This window comes from Trachinotus anak, unplaced genomic scaffold, assembly GCF_046630095.1.
Source record: "Trachinotus anak isolate AG129_WGS33_773 ecotype Australia unplaced genomic scaffold, CSIRO_AGI_Tana_v1 ptg000015l, whole genome shotgun sequence".
Lineage (NCBI taxonomy): Eukaryota > Metazoa > Chordata > Actinopteri > Carangiformes > Carangidae > Trachinotus > Trachinotus anak.
Window position 1 is genome coordinate 5,571,951 of NW_027273866.1, and position 19,557 is coordinate 5,591,507.

At 38.8% G+C, this 19,557-nt stretch overlaps 1 protein-coding gene across 10 annotated transcripts; it reads right to left on the minus strand.

Annotated features, from left to right (window-relative positions):
• Positions 1 to 848: 848 nt before the first annotated feature.
• LOC139633418 (sorting nexin-14-like) lies at positions 849 to 18,443 on the minus strand. 10 transcript variants are annotated; one of them, XM_071499091.1, is made up of 31 exons: positions 18,152 to 18,441; positions 17,797 to 17,967; positions 17,589 to 17,709; positions 17,129 to 17,202; positions 16,713 to 16,791; positions 16,577 to 16,620; positions 16,394 to 16,481; positions 16,227 to 16,311; positions 15,987 to 16,143; positions 15,705 to 15,780; positions 15,470 to 15,514; positions 15,249 to 15,329; positions 14,876 to 14,990; positions 14,280 to 14,435; positions 14,026 to 14,150; positions 13,270 to 13,328; positions 12,786 to 12,812; positions 11,763 to 11,909; positions 10,949 to 11,081; positions 9,475 to 9,661; positions 8,883 to 8,966; positions 8,484 to 8,584; positions 6,943 to 7,054; positions 6,685 to 6,725; positions 6,304 to 6,423; positions 5,314 to 5,437; positions 3,309 to 3,473; positions 2,790 to 2,885; positions 2,596 to 2,687; positions 2,334 to 2,390; positions 849 to 1,075 (listed from the first exon to the last, which is right to left on the minus strand). In XM_071499091.1, the coding sequence occupies exons 2-31, from the start codon at positions 17,931 to 17,933 to the stop codon at positions 1,037 to 1,039; spliced, it is 2,967 nt and encodes a 988-aa protein (XP_071355192.1). In that variant the 5' UTR covers positions 17,934 to 17,967; positions 18,152 to 18,441; the 3' UTR covers positions 849 to 1,036. The 10 variants fall into 10 exon arrangements, 9 of the variants coding, with proteins under 9 accessions (XP_071355192.1, XP_071355191.1, XP_071355194.1 ...); XM_071499090.1 differs by having other exon boundaries at positions 849 to 1,078; XM_071499093.1 differs by lacking the exon at positions 12,786 to 12,812.
• Between the last annotated feature and the right edge of the window lie 1,114 nt (positions 18,444 to 19,557).

Sequence of the window (19,557 nt, forward strand, 5' to 3'; positions counted from 1 at the left end):
ATATTAAAATACATTTTGAAGTCATTGTGCGCAGTTCTCCTACAAGCTAAACAAAACAAACTCAAGGCTCTTAAGTTAAACCACTGCACTTGGATTGCCCCATGTGCTGCCATCACCTCCATGACGAAAGAATGTAGATGCTCACAGTTATATTAGTTTGTCATCAAGAATGCTAACAGAAGTTAGTTTTACAGTTTTACCTCATAAAGCACGCCAATATCTAATCAGATCATTTACTCCACATGATGTATGATATTTCTACTATTTGTTGTTCTTGAGTTACTGTGTTCACAAGAATGACAACATGATGTCCCGTATACCGTGTACCATGGTGCTGGGACATAATTATGCCGCCATAATTAAGACGTCAGTGGTATTTGGTAACAAAGACTAGCCAGCCAGTCAGAATGTAGAATTTTCAAAGAGGCAACATGACAAAGAGCCTCATTCAGACTTCTTCTTCTTTCTTCTTCATCACGTGGCATCCTCTTTTCCCTCTTCAGCTTCTAGATTATAGCTGTCACAGAGCAAGTTGAGGTTTCACTTGACCCCTCCCTTGCCTTGCCCCCTTCCTGTCATTCAAAAATGCCATTAAGAGTCAACCACCTCAGGGGAGAGATAGTTCTTGAGATTACAAGTGGTCAAGTGGTGTATATGATACTTGACAGGACAGAGTTTTTTCTGATCACTTTACCTGTTTTCCTTTTCCTAATACGTCATAAAATATTCAATTAAAGTAACAATCTCAAGTTTTACTTCAGCAAAAACCACCTGCAGATCTCACAGAGATGTACATTTTTACGCTCTTCACTTTCATATTAAGGAATAATTAGACAAAGACACACATCTATCGTTTATTTATATAATTTATTTTACAAAGGAAATGGCATATACAGCAGGAGGAGCCTCATCTTTCCAGGTACTGTACATGTGCTCTGTATATTGGTTTCGGGTAACCTGACCAGCAAAAGTCAGTAGTGCAGGGTGGGTTAATGCGTGACAAACATGTTTGCTCGTGTCCATAGAACTGCTCATTTTACATCCATGGAGACATCACAGAGGTCTCCTTCTGTACCTGCTGAGGAAAACAAAAACACAGAGTAAGCACAAAAATAGGTGGTCTTTGTTGTCAAACAAGTGTTCATTTATATGTTTAGAAGAATTAATCAGTTATACATAAAATGTTATTGCCATAATTGTGTAATTGTTCACATTTCATTTGAAGATTTAAGTATATAACAATGCATGTAAATATTATGCCACAATTAATTACACAATAATTATATTGATCTGTGGAAAAATGGATTGTATTGATAAAAATATATAATCTATCCAGTGTGTGTATATCTTGTACTTGTGTTTAATGAGAACCCTCCACTGACTGCATTAACCTACTCTTTCTTTACCATACACTTAAATCAAGTCCTAACATGACTTCACTAGTACAAATGCAAACTGCTGCTAGCCTGAATGACTTGCCAGTGAGGTAATTGTCATTTTTTCCTTATTTATACTAAGACACCTGAAGAAATCTGCCTGGGGGAAAAACACAAAACTCTCTACAGCTATTCTGGCAAACATACATCTCAAAGACGGTATCACTACAGCCAGCTTAGCTAAACATAACCATTTTAAACTCACAGCCAGTCTCAGACAGGGGCAATCAACAAATATGTCATCATCAGCTTTAAGAGCCGATGCTGCTGCTGTTCAGCTGATACGGTGCTTGGGGTTTGGGGATGTGCGCTGCCAATGTTTTCCTCATAACTATGTTAAAACAACAGGTGGTTTTTCTATTGAAAACAGTGACATATCAAATTGAGAAATTAAAACATGAAATCCTCTATAGGATAATTACAGGCATATTTTAAGGGACATAATAGGAGTGATTAGCTGCAATCAATCAAGAGTTCCAATCACTTAAGTGTAATAATAAAGACTTTGGCATTACTATTATTCAGCATGCTTATTCTCCTAAAGAGAATACAACCATGCTACTTGCCTAGCTTCGACCTTTTGTTTGCATTGTCCTTTTGGTTTTGTTCTGCACTTAACACAGTTCTGATATGGACTCCCTCACCCCATGCCTGTTTTCTATTATTCAATTCAATAAACATGCATTTATTATTGTTAAAATGGCAGTGTGTCTCCCTCCTTTGTTGAGGCCTGGAACTGATTGATAAAGTATCTCCGCATTTACCTCTAGTGTTCTCTCAATTGTGATACAGATGAATATCCAAATATATTCAGACTTCCCCCTTGGCGGTATACATAATGGATGGATGGATATTCAGACCATATTTCTTTAGAAATGAAGACTGGTAGTGATTTACCTTGTTTAGCTCAGGAAAAAGTTCTTGAATGGTGATGTCTAGTAGCACATATGTCAGCTGAGAAAGACAAGAAGAGAAATAAGATTAAAAGCCAGTAGTCTTTAGTAAAAATATAACAGCAAACAAAATTGAAAACAATATATTTTTATATTCTTTAAATGTATTTATTTTTTTTGTCTTAACAAGATGCATTTTGCAGCAAACGTTTTGTTGTAGAAACGCCATGAGAAAACATGGAATGTGTGTGTGTGTGTGTTTGTACCTGTTTGTTGAGAACTGGCTGTTGCAAGCCATCAAAGAGGAGGCGTACTCCCTCGTACTTGGCCTCTTCACCGATGCATTTAGCCAGAAAGTCTAAAAATAAATGGCTTATGAATTTTCCAGTGAACACTTAAATTGGCTGCTTGGGGTCAGATCCATGTACTTGTCTTGTAAGTGGAAAGACTGAGTAAATACCTGGAATGTAGCTCATCATCTCTTCAAAAGTCTTCTTTGCTCTTCTCTGCTTGTCTTGGGCTGAGCGGGGTGGACTACTCTCACAGAAAACTGTGTCTGGAAAAGCAAAAAAAAATCACACCTCATTTAATGAGTCTGTTTAAGATATAGTTCAGCATTTAACATGTGCTTTTGTGTATAGTGTATACTCTCGTGTTAAGTATGGAGCTGGAGGCAATCAGTTTAGCATTAGGATTGATTAACATATAATAACTTCTTTCCTAATATATACATATATAAAAATGTGAAAACTCAATTTGAGGTTTATGAGCTGTAACCAGTCTTTATGCTGAGGTAGGCTAACTTCCTCCTGGCAGCAGAATTGGTATCAATGTTCTCATCTCACCCTCCCAGAATGTTAACTCCAAGTAACAGCTTCAAGATCTTTTTTGAGGCATGTAATAGCAACACAGAGTAGTATTGTCATAAAAATGTTACTGTCACATTAGTGTGAATATCTCTGATTTAACTGCTGTGTACCTCTAAGCAGGGTGATGAGCGAGACTAGCCGATGCTCCTGAACAACCTGGTTCAGTTTGTACTGAAGGTAGTAATCTGTGTAGGTCTCCAGTGTGTTCTTGAACAGGATCCTGCTACCCATTAGCAGGTGGTGCAACCAGTCAGGAATGTGGAAAACAACTCGGCCTGCCAACCATGAAGAAAGAGAGAGGGAAAGGAATTTTTTAGCTACTTTTTTTGTAAAACACCTCAGGCCCTTGTTTCAGAAAAGTGCAATATAAATAAACTTTTATTATTACTTTAGTTAACAGGTCTAAATAGTAGTGTAATGCATTCACTTGAGAAAATAAATTTGTTCTGTTTTTCCTCTGAGATTATTCCGAGATAACAGTTTCAGAATTCTGAGATAATAATCTCGTTAATTGATAAAAACTGAGGATTTTTTAAAAGACATTTTTCTCAGAATTCTGGGATAACGATCTCATGAATTCAGAAAAACAGATCATAAATTTATTTTTCTCAAGAAAACACAATTCTGACATAATGATCTAATTAATTCAGAAAAACAGCAGATATTTTTATCTTAAGTGAATGCGTTACGGTTCCGTAAAGTACTATTCAAATAACTTTTTTTTTATATTTATAATGCCACTGCAGCTTTCATCTGTTGTTGGATTATATTAAGTGTGTGTTCATGAGGGATTTGTAAACATTTGTTCAAAATGTTTTCTGTCCCAGCTAATATATATATCTTTTTATTTCAGTTTTTAGTAGTTTTTAAAAGGTTTGGTAGATAGCAGACGTATATTATTGTTTCCTGGATACAGAAACATGTGGCATTTTTTTCTATTGTGGAGGCCGACACAAGTACATAACTCCAGAAAGAGATAAACAAATACATTAATAAATACAGAAGAAAAAACAAAACAAGAAAAAAACAGAGGGAAAACATCTCATACATATGCGGTGCATTCATAAAGCATTCAGACCCTTTCAGTTTTTTCACTTTTTGTTATGTTGCAGTCTTATGCTAAAAGCAAAGATTTTTATGTTTTCTGTAATGGTTGTTCCAGGATCACTGCGGCCCTCCACCAATCTAGGCTTCATGACAGAGTAAGCAAACAGAAGCCTTTGGTTGGGCAACCAGGAAGAGTCCTAGTTGTTCCACACTTCCTCCATTTAAGATTTATGGAGGCCACTTTGCTCTTATGAACTTTCAATGGAGCTAATTTTTTTTTTATAGCCATGACCAGGTCTGTGCTTCAACACAATCCTGTCACAGTTCCTTCCTCCTCATGGCTTGCTTTTGGCTCTGATATGCAGTGTCAGCTAAGACCTTACATGGACATGTGTGTGCTTTCCCGAATCATGTCCAACTGAATGTAACACAGGCTCCAATCAAGGTGCAGCAACATCTAAAAGGTGATCAAGAGAAATGGGAGGCAGCTGAGCTAAATTTCAAGTGTCATAGCAAAGGGTCTCAATACTTACGTCAATGAGATATTTCAGTTTTTCCTTTGCAATAAATATGAAAAAATATTTTAAAATTCTGTTTTTACTTTGTCATTAAGGGATAATGAGTGTAGACTGATGCGGGAAAATTTGATTGATTTGAATTTAGCATAAGGCTGCAACATAAAATGTGAAAAAAGTTAAGTGGTCTAAATACTTTCTAAATGCACTGAATCCTGAGTCATACTACAGGATCACATACTCACAAAGGAGACGAATAATAATAGCTTTGGACTTAAAGGGATTTCTGAACCGAACCAGCTGCTTAAAATTTGTAATACCCTGATCCAAAGAGGTCTGACCAAACTACATTCCTATATACAGTGTAGAAAAGTTCCTATTTTCCAACACAAATGAATGTTTAACAACTCCATTCTGAGTCATTTCAATGAAGACAACCTCTTACATAAAAACAGACTCACATTTTAAAAGAAATTGTGCAACATGTCTACAATAATAACAGAGAATGTGTTGAACTGTGACAGGCAGATTGCCATAAACAAACTCCACTTACCCACATACATTAAGTAGTCATACACCCCGTCGACAGTGATCATTTCCATGAAGTAGTTCTGATTGTGTCTCTTCTCTGTCATTTCTGATCGGTTGGCATTGTTTTTGAAGAGGTCATTAAAGAGCTAGGAGAGAGGGATTTACATCAGTTTTTATGCTCTTCTGTTTTAAGAAAGTTTTCTGTTCTGAGTGATTTTCAGGTATTTTGTCTTGACTAGTCTATGTTTAACCAACTACAAATCAGAGCTGTTGAGAGATGTTTTCCCTCTTTAACTACAACTTTAACCATGTGCAAAGGCTTTCTGACAGAAAACCTTGCGCCTCTCCCATGTGCCAAATGGGCTAGACTGTATCTAAACTTGTCAAGACTTGTAAAACATTTCATGAAAGTTGTCAAGTTACATGCACATGTCATTTTTTAGTCAAAAAGGGGGTATGAATGGCATTGCATGTCAGACCAGAAAACTGCTTTGATAGCTTTGACCAGATATTTTATGTAGAAGTAAGACAGAATAAACACAAATATAAAACAAACAAAAATACTGTGCGCATAAAGCTCCAGTGGTAAAAAGTCTAAAACTAAAATCACCACTGGCTGTGTGAGGTTGCCTTTCAATTGGCTCTCTTTACTTCTTTATGATCCATTTACACTTTATTGTATTTGAACACAGGTGGACCAATAGAAAATAATTCAAAACCATTAAACACTGCCGACATCATTACAACTCATAGAAACAAAATACCAGTGCAAACAGTTCCTACAATAATGTCTTGGAAGCTTTGACAACTCTTAAACATTCAATTGTGACGCTCGATTAGATCTCATGTTTTCGAAAGTGGTTGCTGGCAACCCTTCAGGGTAAAAGTTTACAAAACTAAGTTTGAGCACTAGGCAGGAAGCAATACAGCCGTGCTCAAAGGATAACATTCCTGAGGCCTAGGTTTTCAGGGAGAGAGAAACATTTGAAGTACTAAAACTTGGATTTCCAACCTTTTTATCATTTTCCGAGGTAGGGCTGAGGATAGTGAGCTCAGGGCGACTGGGTTTGGGTTTGGGAGATTCACAAGAGTTGAAGAAAGACTGGATGAAAGGCTCCAGATGCTGCCCTTTCTGACAAAAAAAGCACAGTTGACAATCTATATAAGTTATGATGACTATTAATTCTCTGATAGATGTATTTGTCATCTAAAAATGTCAAGAATCAGAATCAGAGAAATATAAGAGACTGCTTTAATTTGCAGTGATGTGATGGAAATCATTTCTACCGTAGAAAGATAAGAGAGGGAGAAAATTCTGCGACAGTGTTACACATACTCACGAACATGCGCACACAGACACACACACACCTAACTCTAGGGATGTATTTCTTACCTCTTTTATCAGTTTGCTGGGAACTGACTTAATGATTTTCCCTGTGAAACATAAACAGTTTATCTTAGTGATGTATCATTCTGTCACATTTTGCCTCTGTCTGAGATACAAATGTCTTTTCACAGCAACCCAAGGTCAGGCTGAACAAACATTTTCACAGTGTGTTTGACATGATCTGCTGTGCAAACATGATCCATCTTTTAGGTCTTTGTCACATTCTCTATGTCCTGTTCAGCCAGAATCTGCTTCATACTGTACCCAGGTTCACGTCGGGCAACATTTTGTCCAGGAACTGGGACTCCATACTATGAGGAGACAGGAAGTCGGCCAGGAGCTGACTGTTGCTGAGTTCTGGATGCTGGAGGAGTTTCTGCAAAGAAAAGACATGTAAATACACAATATTGTTAGTTGTGTTCTTCTATGATGGAACATCATACTACGTACAACTTCCATACAACTTGGAACAAAGAGATGGCTTTAAAATGTATTTGACATTAGAAACAAAGCTGAGTCAAAGCAGGTAGAGTATATTACTCAGGCTGCCATGTAAACACATTCAATCATGGATGTTTCACTCATTTTGTAACTAAATAAAATTTTATGTACTCAGTCCTGTGGTTTTGTATGTTTTATAGTGTATCGACAGAGTTAACATCATTGCTGACCATTTTTCACAGAATATCAAAGGTTTTTAAATTAATTCTCAGCTTTCAAAGTAACTTTTTCTGCTTGTTCATTTCAGCTTGCTAAAAAAGTAAACTTGAAGACTTGAAACTTTTTGAGATAGGTAATCCATTGCAGTGAATATTTTTGACTACTTTGTGTGTCATCAGTTATGTTATGATTTTATAATGATGCTCTTTCAAGGAGGGACCATTTCAAATTCCTCCTTTGGTGGCGTGTTCAAGGACACTCTGAAAGCTCACGTGCTGAAGATGTGAATTTGGTCATTTTTCTTTTTAAAACATTTGACAGCTAAGTCTCAAATCATGTTAGAGTACCCTTGAATGCACAGCTAAGACAGTTTTCAAAGTGGATTGCAACCCCCTGATGGCAACTCCAGAGTCTGAACTCTGTCACTCTGCCATTTTCTCTGTTATTTGAAAAGCTGCAGCTGCCCTCATGATGGCCAAGTGAAACAGAGACAAAGAGATAATTTCTTATCTGTCTAGAACAGTGATCTAACTGGTCTATCATCTCTTTCACAATTGATCTTCATAGTTTCAAACTGATCACACCTAAAAGGATGTGACAGTGACAATGGACATGGAGAGTTCCTGTCAGGGCGCTAGAATAAATGATGAAAAACTGAGATCCTTTCAATTTAATCTCAATGTCTTGTCAGTCTAGTGCTGCCTGTTCAACCAGATGCACTGTGTCAGGAGCACTGTGTGTGTTTGTGGCCATGATTATGTGTGTGTGTGTGTGTGTGTATGTGTGTGTGTGTTTGTGTGTTAGTGTGTATGTGTGTGGGGGAGAGGGGAGGCTGTAGGTCACACAAACACACACATGGGCTTCTAAAAAGGAATTAAAGAAAAATTAGAGGATTGAATCTGCATTTAACCTTCACTGTTACTGTGTTATTTTAGACACCAAATAAGGGCAAAGAGTCACTCTTATCAAAATACTTGGGTTAGTGTTTATATAGAAGACATGAGACTTGGAACTTCACATAATAAGAATTTATGAAGAAATTTCTGGAGAACTTCTAGCTCAAATCCAATCCATCAATATACATTGAGTATACGTGACTTAATAAAATTCAGAGGCAAAATCTAAGTGTCCTCTCAGACATCTACCTGGAGGTACTCCTGGAACTCCTCCCGCTTCGATGTGAGGAACTCATAATTCTTGGGACCAATGATTCTCTTCGAAGGCAACTGTGCATCTGGAAATGAGCCTATAGAGGACGTAAGATTTCACAGAAAGGAGCGCTGTAAAAATATTAACAGAAAAAGCTTCCTTCTACTTCAACAAGAAAATAACAAGTTGGTTTTCAGCATGAGTCTCAACATGAAAGTCATTGTGCAACAGGGCCATTTGATTTGAAGATTCACTGGGAAACAATCTTTTGTAGATTCTCTGAAACCCATGAGATGACCTCAGCGGTAAATTTACTCCTTAAGGCAATAAATGAAAATATAACAATGCACAGGTGCTCTACAACAAACTGGAGCAACAACATGAAGAAAACTTACCATGAAACTCAGTGAGCTTTGACTCAAGCACATAGAACTCCAAATATCTTCTGTATACAGACCAGTGCTCAGTCTCATGTCCCACTGCAGGTAAACACAAAAGAGAAAGCTTAGTGTAAAACCATTAAGTTGATATAATCTCAGTTAGAATCACTGCCACATGGAGGAACGTTGCATGTTGACAGCTCCAACTGAGTTTCAGTCCCCACATGGATGTTATGTGATGTCTGTAATGCTTCTATCAACCAACTTATTAGTCTGTGAAGATTCACAACAGAAGAAGTTGGTTATCTCAGTTTATGAGGATTCAACTTTTAATAACGAAAGTGTTTTATTAACTTTAATTCTGACTGTTAAATATTTACTCAACAATGCTTAATGTTGCAGGGAATGATTTTAGTTTTAAACATTTCTGTGAATAACAACTGACAGTAATATCACACATTATGGGTCAAATTTTTACTATGAATGCCAAACTATATCAAACAGAAAAGGATGCCACAGTTCAATCTGATACTTCATGCAGCAAAGCAGAATGACTTCTCTCAGATGACATTAAGTGAGACAGAGGGATTGGTCCTTTGAGCCTCACCTGCCTTCCTGTCGTTGCGCTCCACATCAATGCAGAACACAGGAATTCTCTCCCTCTTCACATCGTCGTCATAGAAATCAATGTAAGGGATGGTGATGTTCCAGGCTGAGAGGTTTCGAGGCGTGCTGGGGGTAGAGGCTACCTCCATGGGGGAATCATCCTCCAGTACCATCATGGCCTCCTCCACCTTGAATGGAAGGAAGTGAGAGAGGTTGAGGTCAAGCAGAGTAAGCCTTCCCTGAATAATCAGGTCATGGGCAAAACTGCTACTGTTAAGGTGCAAAACACTGCAGATAAACACAGCGCAAAGAAAATAACCACAACTGAAATTACAGCAAACATGTACAATCACAACAGAGCTGTCTTTTAATTTTTGTTCTTGGTCTTTGAGTTCTCTTTATTTTGTCTTAAATTACAATTCAAGTGTGTTTATCTGTCTTACCTCTATGTGTCTTCTCTCTGTAACTTGTTTCACATACAGTGTACACCTTTCAAATTTATTACATAGGAAAGTCATAATGATTTTCAATGTGACGGAAAGTCTTTAAAAAAGTTGATTGAGAGTCAGCCACAAATAGGGGAAACTGAGAAGTAAACACAGGATATCCCCTTACACTAAGTACAGGATGGACAATTTAAGAAATGTTTGCATGTACTCTTAACTAACAGGCCATGTTTTGCTGCACCATTTATGGAAGACTAGTTATTAAATCTGCATATATGGTTAATTTTTCTATGCACAATATTTGTTAAATAATCCCAAACAGTTAGGCACGTTCTGTACAGGAAAAAGTTGAAGTCACTCAGTCAGAGCTGTAATAACATAACACATCCGATTAATTTCTCTCGAGCAAAGCTGATGTTTAGTCATTTTCACGTGAGTTTCCTATGTGCTTTCATGGGGAAACACTTGTTCCTTAAACTCTTCACAAGCTTCTATTAGTTGATCATGCAAACCCATGCTGTGTGGGCATAACAACGGAAAGGGACGTGATAGGAAAGTTAAAGCTCAACTAATTCTTAAGCATAGTTGTTCTCTGAAATGTGAATGTCTTTGGAGACCAAAGACTAAAACCTGTGATATTATCAATATGGAAAAGTGGAGATTACACATGTGAGACAGACTTGGTAAACTATGTGGCTTTCCTTTCTTTACTCACCAACACCCCCAAGTGGTAACTGTTGTGATCTTGTAAAAGAGTGCTTTATATAAAATAAATTTTCCTTTTTGCAGTACCTTGATTGGTTTAAAAAATGGTAATGGAATGATTTATTTTAATAACTCTCTGTCATGTCAAGTGTTGCCTTAAAGTTTACATGCAGGATCAATCAGAGAACCTTTCACATATCTGACAATGAGCAATGTGTTTAAACTTAAACTCTAATGTGACGAAGAATCATTTTCCTGTGAGGATTATAAAAAACACTTAACATCAGCTAAAAAACGTTAGAATCATTCTTACATCAGCCTTACCATGTCATCCTCACCCTCTACCAGCCCGTAGGATGGCAGCATGGCGCCCTCCATGGTTGTGCTCTTGAACACTCCTTTGATCTTACTGCCAATGCGGCTGATCCCAAAGGACTCGCCCCTCTTCGACGTGTTCCTGCAGACCAGACGAAGAGGTTATTAGTCAATGCACGATGGAGGAGATGTGCATGGCTTCAGCAAAGCACATGCAGCTAGAGAGAGGTGACAGGGAAGGAACCGTAGAAGAGAGAAGAGGGAGGAAGTAGCAGCATATTGCATCAGGATGATGATTGTATATGGGAGGAAAAAGCTAAGGTAGCCAAACCCAAAGCCAGTATGTCACTTCACAGCCATCTCACAATAAAATGTCTGGGTTGATGTTTAAGCGCTGCCGGGCCAAAAGCAAACACAGCACACAGCAGTGGGCAGTGATTTCATGAACAGATGTCTAGTTTGATTTGGAATCACAAATATTAATGAAAATGATCAGTTACCAGTCAACCAGAAAAGGCTCATAACATCACAGATGCTCTGTGCAAGTGCCTGTTAGACTAAGTGAAATAAAAATCACCATGGTGACAAACGAAATACACAGGGAGCTGAACATTGAAAAGTCACTGCATTGTCAAAAACAACAGGGAGTCTTTTGCCTTAACAACATAACAGAGTTGGAGGGACACATGACAAATAAAAACAGGATCCCATGCAGCAGTCCAGCCATGCAGGCATCTGGCTGAGACTGGGGTCACGTGGGGGAGACTGGACAGCATGACATCACAGTGAGCGACCTGTGACAAACGGATGGACCCTGACTTACTTTGGTGATGAGTGGCGGTGGGATAGTGAGCCATATGGGAAGGTTGTGAACGTGGACTGGGCATGGAGGGAGTTAAAAGATGCAGGTGAAGAGCTGCCAGAGGCGGTGAACAGTGAGGACGGGGACTCAGGGCTCCAGTCCCAGGAACTATAAGCAGAACAGGGTCATGTCCCCTCGGGCAAGAGGAGGAAGAGGACCATGGATCATACCAGGGCAGGCAGTATGGTGGTTACAAGAATCAAGAGTGGACATACAGTCACAGACACAGCACGGTGGTGGCAATACATTGATGGAGTAATAGGTGGACGGACGGGCAGAGTGGAAGGGGGCAGGTTACTGAATTGCACACATGGAGGGAGTTTAGACCCCTGTTTAGTCAATATTTAAAAATGGAGTGCCAGTGATAGCCATTATCATCTTTTTCTTCTGTCTCCTTTAAGTGGCATGATTGATGCTGCTTTGCCAACTGCCTTCATAACAAGATTGCTTTCATTACAAAAAAGATAGACACATAAAATCAGTCAACTTCCCTAAGTTCCCCTAATGTTTAATCTGTAATTTTGGAAGCAAGCAAATATATATTTGCTCATAAAGTCATGACAACCAAAGCCTAAACTTTCCACAAGTAAGATTTTATATTGCATGTGTTCAACAGCATGACTCTTGATTAGATTGATTAACATAAGTTTAAAGATGACTCATGTTATAATTATCTTGATTTGCTGATTAAGGTCACTTTTCTAAATCCTCTCTCATTTGCATTTACAGCAAAAGGACCAAATAAAACACGCATTTAGGGGTGGAATTAGATTAGCAATAATATATATCATATATCATTATTGAAGTGAAGCCCTGATTTCAGTGGGCCCAGGGAACAGTGAATTTGTTAAAAAAAAGAAAAAGGCTGCACATCGTCCTCTGTAGACCGGTCACGCAAGTATGAAGTGTCTTTTGTATCTTGCGTGCAGCACCACTGCTCAGCCAGCCACTGTTCTGATCAGCACACTGATGCCTTATACTCACCGAATGTCATCCAAACTGAGGCTATTTCTGGAACAATATGCACAAGGAGTTAGTGGCAGGGGCCCATGGCCACATACACACCACATCCCGTGATAGAAACATAACATTTGATCCCTGGGCTCAACTCAATTTATGTCTAGTTTGAGTTTCATTACACTGCAAAGCAAAACAAAAAATCTTATTTTTATTGCTTATTTTTTTAGCTTATTTTTGACTGTATTGAGACAACGCTTGTGTGAATTCATATTGTGATGCAGCTGCCACATACTATATTCTTTCTTCAAACTCCAGTTGCCATTGCAATACAAAGAGTTGCGAACATTAAAAAAATGTACTTATCATTTGTAAAATGTGGAAGTACAAAGACAAAAGACAAAATTTAATTTCCTTTCTGTGACTAACTAGATTATCTAAAATCAACTGTGCATTACTTTCCTGGTAAACATTAAAGACACAAACACAAAAATGTTGAGGTGAAACCTACCTGCTCATCTTAGAATTCCTGGCAGGAGACTCGGCCCCTCGCAGAAGCTGGCGAAAGTACTGAAGAGTGACATGGAAAGAGGAAAAGAGCATACAGTTCAGGTCAATCAAACACTGCATATGCAAATTCTGATTCACTAAAACGTAACAGATGTTATGCATTTTATCGATGGAGCAACTTCTTCATGTCTTAATAATAATCGTGACAGCACAGTTTATTTTGGAGCAGGAAAAGAAGTGGAAACTAAAAAGTCAAATAACATCATATAATTTTCCAGACACACTATTCAAGCAGGGCAGTGGCCTGCTGTGGACAATGGCTGAGCACTGCTCCACCCAGCTGTATTCAATGAAACAGCCTCTGAGGGGTGAAATTCGGCTTGGCAGCTTGGCATAATGCCAGTGTTGGCTCATTGGTCAGTTGTGCGTCTGGTATTGATGACACGGACGATGGCGGTTGGTGGCTGAGAGATCGGAAGAGGATGGCGCAAGAGAGTCAGTGAATCCCAAATCAGCTGTAATTCCAGCATTCGACAGACATCGCTTTGTTACATCTGACACGAACAAAATTCAAAGGCTGGAGAATATTAAAATCCAGCCTGTACTAAAAACATCCATAATTTGAAAGGACTGTTCTTAGAAATAGGAACATAGACAGATGCAATACAGATGTAAAAGGTGATTCATACATTTTGAGCCTCAAATAAAACCGGGTTACAGTGAGTTAAGTGATTTATTTCTTGGTATAGATGCTTACCTCATCACTGTGACAGAACATGGGGGTGAAAACATTCTCCAGGAGGGACAGTACGTGCTCATAGGCTTCAAACAAACACCTCATCGTCTGCAGTTTCACCACCTCTGCATACGGGCCCTCGGCAACTGGGAAGTACAATAAAACAACAAAAAAATAATAATAGTAATCTTCATGTTAGTTACAGTGACTAGAATAGGTATGTGTGCTTAATCTTAAATAATCAGATTGATACAGAAAGGATCCTAGTCACACACTGTTGCGTATTTCTTCCACGATAAAGGGGTCGAAGCGTATCTTGTCAACACTCTCGTCCAAACAGTAAGTCTCATAGATCTTCTTCACCTCCTCGTGAAGCATCATCTTCTCTGAGTCTGACAGCTCTGGACATAGTATCCTATCGTTGAATTCCTCTGAGAAGTTAAGAGAGTCAGATGTATCAAACTCACTGTGAAATAATGCAAACCTATGTCTTTAGTAAGTTTTGCCGATAATTTTACACTGGCTGAGAGGTGTGAGAATGGCTAGAATAGGTATTGCTTCCATTAAATTTCTCTGCTTTAAAGGATATTTGACTACACACTTCAAGTAATTAAAACAAAGAAGTCAGAAGTAAAGTTAACAACTTCACCTAAATCGTATAAATTGTTTTACGAGCATTAAGAATTCAGAATCTATAATTTAGTACATAGATTTAAGGTGATGTTGGTCCCAGTGGCAGGACACATGGTAAGCAATTTAATTACTTAAATTAGTACAAATAACAGCTTGACAGAGTGACTGCTAGGTTACTCCATGCATGTAAAAAAGTAGCCTCTTTTGAAAACATCTGAAAGGGCTGGGAAACACTTACCAACTGCAAGGCAAAACTGGAGCACATGGACAGCCCCCTCTTGCTTCAAGAAGTTCATGAAACGGAAGAGAAGGTCTTGCTGTTCTCTGATTTCCTTCAACTCAAGCTTTAGCACCTGGTGAGACAGAGAGAGAGAGCAATGGGGACGACAGAAGAGACAGAAGAGGACAGAAGGTCACAGTGAGACCTGATAAACAGGGCTGAAACACAATGAGTCTGCATGTTGTGATTACAGTAAGTAATAGATGCTATCATATACAGTATCCAGTGGCTTGCTCATGAAGTGGTACTTGGATGTTTTGATTTGATCAGAGGTTGCATGCAATTCAAACTGTTTAAGAATCACTTTAATACATTTTAATACTATACTTACTGAGGGCTTTTTGTTGCGAATATCAGAGTACTTTTGCAGGAAAGGAACCAATGTTGAAGCAGGCTCTGTGGCTTCTTCAGGCTTAAGGGATAAAAGTATATAGAGAACATGTTTATTTCATTCACCCATAAATTACATACACTTTGCAGCCACACAAGACACAAGACACAAATGTAAATGGAACTGTATGTACACAAGTTCAAAGTTCAGCATATACTTACGGGGGAGTTGTCGATGAATATCAAAATTAAATGATTCACTGTGTCCTGAAATAGTAATTAAAAAACAGCAGACAGAAATTTTACAAAAATCATGCAGAACACTGTAGGCACTTTTGGTGTTCTGAAAAAGACAAATCTTTGTCTATCAGTTGCATGCTCATGATAAATAACATTAATCGTCATGCTTGCTTGCTATAAACAAATCAAACTGAGCCCTTTGTGTGTCTACACTCACAGGATCAGCCAAGTAGTCCAGTGAAGGAAGGAAGACAGAACCAGCCAAGACTTCTCTTATTAGGAGAGTAAGAGATCTGAGTGGAGCGAAGAGATAAGGCAGCAGGAAACAAGAAAGTGAAAGAGTAAAGAATGATCCTTATCTGCTTTTGTACTGTGTCAATACTGACAGACTTTCTTCTTGGGGGACAATAAAGTACACTGAAGCTGTGATGTTTTCTGACACACTTTGACAAATATATGGGGGCACTGCATGGCCTTTACTGTCACAGCTGTGAGTTACCTGCAGTCTGTAGCCTTGGGTGGCAGGATGTAGGGGAAGAGCATCTCAGTCAGCTTCCTGAGGTAGAGAAGCTCATCTCTGCGACCGCGAAGGGCCACATGGAGGTCAGGACCATATTCCTCCAGGGCAGCTTGTTGAAGATACTCTGTGTTCTTTACTACGGAGGAGAACAAAAAGAGTTAGCCTTTTCAAGGTGAACCCAAAGAAGGCGAGTTAGTGGGTGATGCATGTCAGCAATACCTTTCTGTCTGGCTTTGCTTATTATTTCAATGTGTTTCATGGAAACTTTAAGAAGCTTCTGTGTGATGAGGGATGCCACATCCACCTGAGGGAGAAAAAAAATGATTCAAAATAATTCAGTCAATCCATATCCCAAGATTTTAACTTCATATGGTCTAATTTGTCACCTTCTGAGTTCGGCGGACCAACACAGCTGCAAAGAAACGCAAAGTCACTCTCAGTTCATCAACGAACGCCTCATCATCCGTGACGTCTCTGAAAAAGAAACAGTCACTTCAGTCACTGCACATTACACATAATACTGCTTCAATTTATATTAAGACAGAAAACAAATACAGAAAATGGCTTACCTATACCAAGGATATACAAAATTTTCCAGAACAAGCTCCAGAATCTTAGAAACAGAGACAGTATTGGATTAAGAGATAAATTAGTGATTTAATTGTTGATATTAACTTTAAAAAAGTGTGTTGATGCATGTATTACCTCTGAAAGAGAAGCATCAACCTTTGAGGGAACTTTCAGGTCAAGCCATGGCTGATAGTTTTCCAGTAATAGGGTAGGTCTATCAATAAATTGAAAAAAACAAAAACATCACAGCATTACACATCGAAAAAAGCAACAGAATCCTGTCTGACCACTAGAGGGAGGTGTAACATCTTCCATAGCTTCATGATAAACAGCAGTGTACTATTGAGCACACTGTGTGTAAGTAAACCCAGCATAGGAAGTAGCATGGTAATACATCCTCACAGGATGTCCAGGTGTTTGGAGTGCTTGAGTTTATCTTTTCAGCATAACTACAGATGACACTAATTATAAGGTCTCAATACAACACAACGCAGTCACTAGCCACAACAGCCACAACTTCCACTGCACTACACCATAAGCCTATAACTCACCTGTGCCTTTTGCATTTGATTTTTCCACAAACAGCACAGCTGTGCCCCAGTGGAAACAGCTCCTGCTGGTAGGACTGCAAGAGAAATTTCACAAAGATTATTATGGGGATCCTACCCATCATTCACTCCAGCTGAGAAAAGAGCCTTCATCACAGGGAATTGGTGTCATATAGATTAAATATCAATTCATATATCCAGTAACAACAACAGCCAATAACCTATGTTCAATTTATAGAATTTCCAACAAAGTTGAGAGACAGAGTATGAGTATAATACTTCAATATGGCTGAACAAATATCACTGCACTTCAGAAATCACTTTAAACCCTAGATGTGCTATGTTAAAGCACCAAAAGACACTCCAAAAATGTTGTCAAATTGTTATGATGAAGGCATAGAGTCAAATTTAATTTTATCAGTATCAGACAACACAACTCAGTGACTCCTGCTCTCTAACCCACCTTGGTCTTTGGTTTGATGGAGACTAAGATGTTGGGCAGCAAAGACTCAGGCCCCAAAGAGCAGTAAAAAGTGACAACCCCAGCCAAGAAGGACCAAAACACCATTATAATGTGAATATATCTGTGAAAACAGAAGGGGAATGTGTGAGGGGTGTCATATATGAAGCAGCACTGATAAAGTGATATACGCTAAGTACTGTGTACTTACCTGTTTAAAAGCACAGTGGACAGCAGCAGGACCAGCAGCAGAAAGCAGAAGACTGGATACTGTCGGCCCAGCTCTCTGAGCCGGTCCAGCTTTATCCTGCGTCTTATTTTCTGCACATAAACCCTGATGCATCCCATTTTCGCCTGTGCATATGTTGCCTACTGCGTATTACTGTAAAATAAAGGACACAATATGAAGCGACTGTCTAAATATAAATAATGGCGTCCAGCAGCGATGCGACAGCGAGCACTATCACCTCAAAATCATGTTATTTTGAGCTACTGTTTTTTCTTTACATTGTAGGCAGGTTGCTTGCAAGCAGTTATTTTATTTATCGACTCTAGCATTTACTTACTGTATGGGTACGGTGGATATTATGAGCCATTTTTCACTGTAGTCCGGCAGCGACACCATCATGAATTTGCAGAATAAATACGCAGGCTGCCTATTTTTTAAGGATTGAGCTCAGGAAAGGCAAGATGCAGCACACAGCTGTAGACCACAGCAGGATTAGTGGTAATTACGTAGCATCGGCTGTGCAGAGACCGTCTTAAAACTCCGGTGGGTTAGAGCTTGGCTAATGGCTGCGCTGCTCCAGCTGTCATTTCTGTCCACTGAGGCCCAACCGATGCCGCCTGGTTGTCTGTCAGCGCTGGAGGCGTGTGATGTCACCTCCGCTGCGTTTCCAGAAGCGGCTAGGAAAACACTGGCTCCGGTAGATTGTAGGCGAACAAGTGTTTCAGCGACATAAATCCTCAAATAAGCCATGACACACGGCGAGGTGTCCGATATTTACAAGTTGCGCTAGGAGTGGCGCCTCTCCTCCACGTCGATTTTTTTTTTTATATTCTAAAATAACGGACTCGCAGTGTTAATATCACCGTAGGGTTAACATCCGACCGTGACAATTTACTTGAGAAAACTGCACACGTAAAGTGATAAAGCTTATTCCGTTTTACTTTTTTTGTTGGTAGAAGACGTGGAAACGGTCTCCGGGTTACCGCGAATTAATTAGCTCCGCTGTAGCAACCACATCACAGAGGTTGCTATGGTTACATGCAGACCTGTAGCCGTTACCGCTGAGCGTTCGAAGCTTAAGGTGGAAAACTTTAGTGCCATTACTCCTAATAAAAAAAAAAAAAAAATACTCCTTTAAAGGACTTACGGTCTCACTTTGCATATCTAGCTTAAGTTACAACAATACATTGTTTACAAATAACTTAAAATTGGGCTAAACATCAAAATCCTAACTGGTCTCAAGGGTAGTGCTAATGTTAACAATTTAGACAAACAGCTTATTATAAAGAAACAATTACATTCTTCAATGTCATTAAAGGACCAAATTCCCCTCCAGCCCATGGAGGTATTAAGATAACATTTTAAGGCCCAAACTATTATTTAGGGCAGCCATACTTGCCCACTCACTGTTTATGCAAGTGAAGATGTGAAACAAATAACTGACCTAGATTGCCTTTGGGCCTTTTTTTTTTTTTTTTTCTTCTTTACATGGACCATTTCACAGCAGTTGTTTAGAAATGACATAATAGACCAAGAAAAATTTAATTAATAGCAGTATTCAGTTTAGTTCTGTTTCAAGGCCCCACAGTTACACATGATAGCTCACTTGTGTGGCTTCCTGGCCTAAGTCATTATAGCCACCCATTTTTATCCTTTGACCAGAAATGTCTGCTCTGAATAGTCTATTGAGTTTTATAAATACAAAAAAGGGCATACGGGTCTGTTAAATATATATGATATATT